The sequence below is a fragment of the Capsicum annuum genome, chromosome 5, assembly GCF_002878395.1.
Source record: "Capsicum annuum cultivar UCD-10X-F1 chromosome 5, UCD10Xv1.1, whole genome shotgun sequence".
Taxonomy (NCBI): Eukaryota; Viridiplantae; Streptophyta; class Magnoliopsida; order Solanales; family Solanaceae; genus Capsicum; species Capsicum annuum.
Genome location: NC_061115.1, coordinates 13,787,923 through 13,796,805, shown reverse-complemented (window position 1 = coordinate 13,796,805; position 8,883 = coordinate 13,787,923). Strand labels below are relative to the sequence as shown.

General features: G+C 36.5%; 1 protein-coding gene across 3 annotated transcripts; it reads right to left on the bottom strand.

Moving 5' to 3' along the window:
• Positions 1-1,332: 1,332 nt before the first annotated feature.
• Positions 1,333-7,073, bottom strand: LOC107853888 (transcription initiation factor TFIID subunit 15). 3 transcript variants are annotated; one of them, XM_016698871.2, is made up of 8 exons: positions 6,896-7,073; positions 5,332-5,500; positions 4,833-5,194; positions 4,512-4,706; positions 3,015-3,098; positions 2,328-2,409; positions 2,103-2,232; positions 1,333-1,826 (listed from the first exon to the last, which is right to left on the bottom strand). In XM_016698871.2, exons 2-8 carry the CDS (start codon positions 5,449-5,451, stop codon positions 1,621-1,623), a joined length of 1,179 nt encoding a protein of 392 aa, XP_016554357.1. In that variant the 5' UTR covers positions 5,452-5,500; positions 6,896-7,073; the 3' UTR covers positions 1,333-1,620. The 3 variants fall into 3 exon arrangements, with proteins under 3 accessions (XP_016554357.1, XP_016554358.1, XP_047268503.1); XM_016698872.2 differs by having other exon boundaries at positions 6,844-6,999; XM_047412547.1 differs by lacking the exon at positions 6,896-7,073 and having other exon boundaries at positions 5,316-5,500.
• Positions 7,074-8,883: the final 1,810 nt, after the last annotated feature.

Below are 8,883 nucleotides of genomic sequence, written 5' to 3'. Positions count from 1 at the left end.
ACAATTTTTTTTGTGTAAAGGTAAAGTTTAGTTGTATTATTTTGATATCTCTATTATCGTATTGTTTTGTTATAGTTTATAGGTGATAGATGAGTGTCAGACGGTTTTGAGAAAATTTTTGTGTAAAGGTTAGATTTAATTATATTGTTTTAATGTATCTATCATCGTATTATTTTGTTGCAGTTTACAAGTGGTAGATGAATGTCGATCGATTTTGACAAATTTTTTTGATAAAGATTAGGTTTAATTAAATAAATTTTCCAAAAGATGTTGAATTTAATTATTGTATTCATCTTTATTATTTAAACAAATATCCTATTTAGTGTAATGTTTTAACTCAATAAAGTGAGGTACACGCGCGAGTCACCTAAACTAGTATTATTAAAACATGTGTAACTCTAACCAGCTACTTAAACCACTTAACAACTTGCATTATCAAACAATAATTTTGGGTGTTATAGTTTGGAAATAGGTGGATCAAATAGTTAGTGGGGTTAGTAGTATGAAGGATGATAATATTGGGATGTCCAACATAGAAAATGACATAAAACTAATACCTCACTACTTTAAAACACCCAACATGATGGGTGTGTGTGTGTGTTTGCCATAAACAAAAAATAAATAAATTAATAAATAATTCCAAAGGGTGATACAATTTTCTTTAGGCAACCAAACACTTAATAAGTTATAAGAGTCAAACTAAATGACACATATTCTGCTTCATGTCTCATATAAGATGACATTGTTACTATTTTGCGAGTTAAATAAAAACTTTGATTATGACTTTTATAGTTCAGCTTTTGTGTAGGTTGTGCAAATCTGTAATAGTTCAAAGAAATTAAAAATTTTAAATATCTACTTGATGGCTAAAATGTTCAAAGAAATCAAAGATTCAGCTTACCGAGAACATAACCTTAGATAGGAAGATGTGAACAAAAAATTAAATTAGAAAATTAGTAGATAGAAGTACGTGCATATTAGTGGTAAGATTGCATTGTCTGATTGTCCTTACTAGTAGTCGTTTGGACTATTGTTGTAGTTTCTTGTTCTTCAATTTTTGTTAGCATTTATGGTTTCATGTAGCTCGATGACAGTACTATTATTTTGTTGTGATGATGTTCTGCTACAATCTGTCCGTGTTCGATTACTACCTATTGTCTCTTGTACTTCCATTACATCTTTTTCTAGACCAGTTTTGTCTTTGAGGAGAAGGTCTATCGAGAATGGCATCTCTACTTACCTTGGAGGTAGAGGAAAGATCCACACAAGGTATGTCGCTATCGTCTCTAAACAGTTAAAACTATGAAAAGAAATTGAAAGACACACAGGAAAAGATTATAATAGCCTCCTTGAAAACAAGCAACGTACAAAAAGGCAAATTCAACATAAGAATTTGGAAAAAATGACAATGACCAAGATCAAGTCGAATAGTCAACATATAAAAGGGCAGCACGGCGCACTAAAGCTGAGGCTATGCGCGTAGTCAGGGGTATGAATTTGACATAAGTGAAGCAACTGTAACAAGGTGCCACGCTAGTAGTAGCCCATACAAACATGAGAAACAAAGTTTGATGAATACCAAAATTGGAAACTATTTGGATGGAAGGGTTGACGCGATCTTCAATGACGATACCTGCTCCGCTCTCGGTCACGGTCACGGTCACGGCCACGGCCATATTCTCTGTCTCGATCATAGTCGTAGGAGCGGTCTCTATCTCTTCCCCTATCCCTCTCTCGGCTTCTGCTTCGATGCCTAGCTCTCTCCCTATCATCATAATCTCTTGATCTTTCTCTGCTTCTTTCCTTTCTATCTCGCTCAGCCACACCTGCAAAATTAAAGGGGGCTCGTTCAGGAACACTTTGGTCTTCGACCCATTATGGAAACATTCAAGAATCAGGACTATAGCGGGGGGTCATCAATCCGGAAAACTGGGTGATTAGGATCAATCCAAGCAGTCATTTAGATCTTAGCTGAAATGTGTCTACTAGCGGAAAAAGTTCGATCTACTAGACATTGCGTTTCAACAGAAATTACACAAGATGCATAGAACCGTAAATCCTGCATTATGGGCAACACATACAACCAAAACTATTGTCCTTACCTAATTCCTCAGCTTCCCATCCAGCACGTCCTACTCCAGGGGGGAGGCTCTGTGCTGCTTCTGTTCGCTGTGTTTTAGCACGAAACTTCTTCTTCAGATTTCCAAACTCGTCATACATTTCACCATCATCCTGTAATTGAGATAAAGTTTCACCAGAAAATCAGAAGCACAATGATAACCAGGATAAGCTATAGAGCTCGTAAACTACAGCAGTTCTTATCTTACTTCTTCGGTCTCTTTTCTCCGACGTCTAGTTTCCTCTATTTCTTCTTCATCGAGTTCTTTATAACCTCCAGCACGTCCTCCTCTGACGATTACAATAAAAGCAGATCATAGTTAATACCTAAGAGAAGCACTATAAAATGACATCAATTTTAAAACTGCATTCAATCATTCAGCATATATATAAATTTTCATATCAGAACATGAGTTTTAGAAGTTACATATACACATTTACTAACCATAAAAAGCAACGATAAATTATATAGAAGTGTCAGTCTCTCTCTCTCTCTCTGTGTCCTGTAACACAGCTATACTAGTCTTGATAAGCACGTTCCATATACAAGATCCCAAATAAGGAACTTTTCCTTGGATAACATTCCTGTAGCACATTAGTCTAAATCACCAGTAGCTCGAACACCACGGATATCAACATCAAGTTGAGGCCACCTAGCATCAGATCTTGTGCACCTCTGTTCCTTTTCCGGTTGCAAGGAATGCAACATTTTTTTAAATTATAGCTAGGAGTGCAACAATAACCTTATTGTTGCAGAACAAGGAAAATGGTGAGAGGCAGGGCTTCACAAAACCAAGCAGCACTTCCTTATATGAAAAAAGAAGGTAACAGGAAAATACAGCAGCACTTCATAGAAATCTAAATGAGCATTAAATCTTGCATCCTGTGATTCATACCTCACACCACCCTCATTGTGCCCAGGCTTGTTGGTGTTGCATATGTTACACTTGTTCCTCTTAGCCCAGTTAATGTTGGCACACCTGAAAAATAGGTCAAAGACAAATTTTAATATCAACCTATCGAAAAGGGGAAACATAATACATGTCAATCAATAACAATAGAACAATTCATTCCAAGCTGGTTGTAATGATATTGGACACTATCAAACTAATGCTCAATTCAGAAAAACAAGTATGATTCTAATGGTCATGTTGTTACCTTTCTCAACATAAAAGGGAGTCCAAAACATAGACAACCCCTCTAACTTGCCCCCAATTTTTGTTTTGGCAATCCATCTCAACCCCATTCCATTTTAACCCCCCAACTTCATTCCCTATGCATCATTTAAACAGAGACTGCTGACTTGTCAAATTGGTGAAATTCCTTACCTGGTAGGCGCGTGAGAGTTGATTTTACAGTCATTTAAATCCCCAACCACCTTCCCAATTATATCAAGTGCACACAAAGCATGTGTGCACCAGTATCTCACTAGGTATCTACTGCCTTCCACTAGCACGGGCACCATGTAACTGTCCACCAAGATTTAGCGAGTAATCACCTATCACTTTTTGTAATGCTCAGATTTGAACCCTGATCTCCGATGGCTTTCCACTTCATCAATCACTAGGTCAACACCCAATTGGGGATGTCTTTTCATGTTCCAAGGCTATAAGGTGTTAAATCATCAAAAGCAAAGCAATTATCTCCATACAATATAGAGTTAAAAGGGAAAACAAAAACAAAATAGAATCACTTGGTTTGTTTGATCTCGAACAAGACACATTTTCTATTAGCTAGCTTTAGTATTTTTAAGCTCATACTTGAATCTTTTTAAAATACAAAGAAATACTTGGAGACTACAAGTCACTTTAAACAACTAGGCCAAACCAAAATATAAACACGGAGGTAAAAATTCCTAAGCTTCTCGGATGGGTTTTGTCTCTTCAATCTGAAAGGTTTTGGTAATAAACTCAGGGTAAAAACTGCACCGACCCGTACACCCCTGAAAACAAAAGAATGACACCAAAACCAAATCCCGGACTACAACTCCAGCTATAACTTTTATAGAGCTCATTATGCGACAAATCATAAGCTAGGGCAGGTATCCAACTTCCCAGTAGGGCCAGTGTAGCTGTTGAAGGTTTTCGTAAGTCACTTATCTCAAAAAGAGTAGTACAATAAAGACCAATTGTTTCTAACAGTCTTCTGTTTCTAACTAGCAAGTCTTGATGGGAGAATACAAAATCTAAACAAAAAACTTACCAAACACCTGAAGATTTAACTAACTTCAAGATTAGTGCAATGGAGGGAATGCAAAGTCTATTATGCTCGAACATTTTTTTTAGTTATTTTTTGATAAGGTATATGGGGAGAATATGCTCAGACAGTTTATAGGCGAAATTTATATCATCATTCAATAAAATAAGTGGCAAAATGAAAATGAAGATTCTTACATTGGACAAGACCAATCATTTGGACCAAAGAGACCTGGAGGACCTCCAACAGCACGAGCAGGAGCTCCTGGGTCCTGGCTACCCCGTCCTCGACCACGACCAGAAGCTCCAGCCCCACCGCCACCAGCACCAGCAGGTCGAGCAGTTCCACAACGGTTGCAAACTCCACGAAATGCAAAGTTTACATTAGAGCAACTGTTATCAACATAAATTACAAAAACTGTAAGCACAAGAACATGCTGGACTACTCCAGGTACAAACAATTGAAAAAAGATATAGTAGAGCACGAAAGAGCTGCTCACCAATGATCATATCACAGACCTTGTATTGGGACACAACCAGTCACCATCTTGTTGCCATGCCTTTGCAGAAGCATCTCCCCTGCCCCTACCTCTTCCGCCACCTCCATCTATATCGTTGGCGCCTTCATCCAGGGCACCCATACCACTGCCCAGAATGGGCTCACTAACTTGATTCCCTGTAACATAGGAAGCCTCGTCCTTCTTAGACTCAGCAATGAATACACCAATTGTAGACCCATGAAAATCCTTGTTATTGAACCATTCAACAGCAGCTAATGCAGCATGAGGGTCTTCATATGTGACTGTAGCATCGCCTTTGGGCTCATTTGTAATTTTATCACGGTACAACCATATCTTAGCCCTACCGCTTCGTTTGTCTTTCTACAACATGAAGCAAGACAATCCCTTAGAATACCCAAAAAACTCAAAAAAGAAAGCTCGCTCAAAGGAGTAGAAGGGAGAAGAGCATATAACAAACACACTCAAACATAATTTGAAGTACCTGTTCACAACCATACCTTTAGCACCCCTATCGTGCCAAAATATTCAGCAAGCATGTCTTCATCTGTACCATGGGGCAAGTTACAGACGTACACGGAACCATTTAATGGAGATCCTTTCCCTGAATAGCTTGCCATTTATGCTCCAATTTCATGAAATCTAAAGAAACAATAGAAACCCCAAGAACTGCATAAAGTAACAACCTAGTATTAGTTCTGCTACAGTTTTCCTGCCCTTAAGAGTACGTGCAAGTCAAACGACCAAACCAACACAAATCAAGGTACAACTGAAAATAAAATGACGTAAGGTAGGGCGTGGGGTCGGAATTAGGACGAAGACCAATTTTAGGGGGGTGGGACAAGAACACAAATGCCACTTGGTGGAAATTTCCAAAAGAGCTGATATCTAGTGAATGCCTTCTTACTGTAATCTTGTGTTAACATTAAGAAGAGATCGAAGAACTTATGGTCCTTTATAAGTACAGGATTTCATATACATTACTTTCTAGGAACATTCCCAATTTGAGAATATTGCTAGGGACCTTCACATGTAGATGCCTCTTATTTCTTTGCAACAGGTTGAGAAAATTATCAAGAACTGTGATAGATAAATCAATCAATCTATACCTCCATCCCAAACTAGTATTGGCTAGTATTGACGAGAACACAAGTGCCACTTGGTGGAAATTTCCAAAAGAGCTGATATCTAGTGAATGCTTTCTTACTGTTATCTTGTATTTACATTAAGAAAAGATCTAAGAACTTGCCGTACCCGAGTAGTATCCTTCAAAAATACACTATTTTTGGAGGATCCAAGACGCACCCCTAGACATTTTGAAGAGTCCGAGAAACATAGCAGGATTTCATGTCAATGGGCTAAAAGCATGTTAATATACAGTACCTTCTAGGAGTATTCCAAATTTAAAAATATTGCTAGGGACCTTCACATGTAGATGCCTTTTATTTCTTTGCACCAGGTTGAGAACAACAACAACAACAAATCCAGTATATTCCCACAGTGTGGGATCTGGGAGGGTAAAATGTACGCAGTCCATACCACTACCTCCGAAGAAGTAGAGAGGCTGTTTCCGATAGATCCCGTCTCAAGACAAAGGACCGTATACAAAAACATCGAAAGTGAGCAACTGCACCAAGTTGAGAAAATTATCGAAAATTATACCTTCATCCCAAACTAGTATTGTATATATGATCTTCCATATTTCTCCAACTCAACCTTTTTTTCATAAATAATTGCACTAAGTCAGTGCCACAAAACCTATAGATTAAGACATTGAGAAAATCCTCTATTGCAGCTAGGATAGCATCTTCATCATGTTCAATAATCGGGTTGCACTAAAAAGCTAGAAAAAAAATATACATCTTTCAAGCCATATAGTCCACCAAATGCCTTGAGTAATGGTATTCAAGTATTTCAAGCCATTGTTGTTACTTTATTTATGAAATTTACCTTACCTTATTATCAAAAAGTAGCTGAAAACCCACAAGATAATAAAAATATATAATGTTTACCACTTCAAAATGGAAAATTAGGGTTTCAATTTCATGTAAAGAGGGAACTTACAAATCGTTTCGCCGGAGATACTGACGAGATCCGCCGGAGTTGACCAAAGAGAGAGAACAAATTTCGCCGCCGACGGGGAGATTTGTGGTGTGGGGGTGGGGGGGGGTGGGGGTGTAGGTGTAGAATTGGGAGTAATATGAAGTTTGGGGGTAGAAATGAATAGGCAAATAGGTGGGTTGGGTTTGAGTTTGGGCCATTCGACCCGTTAAAGAGGAATTTGGGCCTTGACTTAGTGCACGAATAGCCAATTTTAGGATCCTAAAGTTATTTCTTTTTTTGACAAACAACATAAATTCCGACTGTTTGGAGTTTAACTACTGAAAATTCAGATATTTTACATAATTAATGAAAATATAAATTTAAATTTATCGAGATACATAATTAGCTTCAAATACATCCAACGAAGATACATAATTAGCTCTCGAAACATTTTTTCTGATGTTGAATCTATTGAGATACATGAGAGGATTGAGTGGTGTGTGAAAAATAAGTCTTAGAGGCCGTTTGGCCATAGAAATTATTCACTTTTTTCGGAAATTTTTTTCACTTTATAGGATTTGTGGTGTTTGGCCATAGATATTCCAAAATTATTTTCTGAAAAGTGAAAACGAATTTTTTGTTGTTTTCACTTTTTTCAATTCCAATTCCAACTTTTATTATTATTACATATAACCTCAATTTTTTTAATATTACACAAAGCCCTTATAAACTGCACATATCCACCGCCAACAACCATAAAAAAATGTCAACTACTATTCGTACTTTTCTTTCACTGTAAAAGTCTTCAAAATTGAAGACGACCTGAATATCAATTTACTTCTTCAACTATTTCTTTCTATTTTCGGCTATAAAAATCTACAAAATTGAAGGTGCTTTCAACTTCAACTTTTTTCGGCTCAAATTTGGAGATTTTGAAGAAAGTTTCTACTTTCCTCAAAAAAATGAAGTTGAGGTTACTTCTATCGGCTCAATTTTGAGGTTCCTTCACAAGGAACTTTCAATCGATTATTCTTGTTGTCAACACCAACAACTTGTGGCAACATATTTGACGGTACTCTTTTTTACTTGATTTGTCATTGAATTTTAGATTTACTATTTATAGATTGAGATTTTTTTGTGTTTGGCTATATGTTGATTATTTTTTCAGTTGCTTTTCAATTATGTGATTTTCAGTTTTTTGTTCAATTAACTTCTATCAGCTTGTTATAACTAATGATGTTAGGATTATTTTTTAACAAAGTTTTGTAATGCGAATAAATCTTGAAGCCGATTTTGGAATATCAGACGAAAACTCTGTGGCAACACCTCCATTGATTAACAGGGTAACATATAAATCCTAACTCGTTTTATGATGTTCAATTTATATAAGCCATGTTTTCAGTTATATGTTGTTTGAAAATGAAGATTTTTATGTGTCCGATTATTTTGTTGTTGTTATACAATAGAAACATAAAAGAATGAGCAAACCACGTGGTTCAAATGCCTACAAATGAATAGATGATGATACATTTATTCTGATCCCTATCCTACATGATGATGCAAGGAATTACAAATTTAATGGTTCTACCATTAATGCTTCACGTTGGAGGAAAATTATAGATGAGTTTTGAAGCAAATACGGAAAGAAAGATATTTTTTATGAACAACAAATCAAGTCCAAACACAACAGACTATGGACCGATCGACACGAAAAATTTCAAGGAGTTACTTCTAAGTTGCTCTGGATATGGTTGGGATCCTATCACTAACACAGTTACTTGTCCATCTGATATTTGGGCGGCAAATTTATCGGTTAGTTAGCTAGATGAGTTAAATTATGTATGTTCTATTTATGTACATTGAACTAATATTTTCTTTTCAATATTGTAAAACAAAAGAAAGAAAAAAATGTAAAGTTAAGAAAGTTCAGAGACAAGGGGCTTGAACACTTTGAGTTGTTGCAAGAGATATTTGGAAAATCATTTGCCACAGGAAAATACGTTGTTTAT

Bases quoted from the DNA above. Each gene is read 5' to 3' on its own strand.
- LOC107853888 (XM_016698871.2), bottom strand. From the start codon at position 5,451: ATGGCAAGCTATTCAGGGAAAGGATCTCCATTAAATGGTTCCGTGTAC. The intron at 4,707-4,832 runs GTCTGTGATATG...TGTTGATAACAG, and splicing joins TGGTTGTGTCCCAATACAAG to TTGCTCTAATGTAAACTTTG. The intron at 2,410-3,014 runs GTATGAATCACA...TGTAATCGTCAG, and splicing joins CACAATGAGGGTGGTGTGAG to AGGAGGACGTGCTGGAGGTT.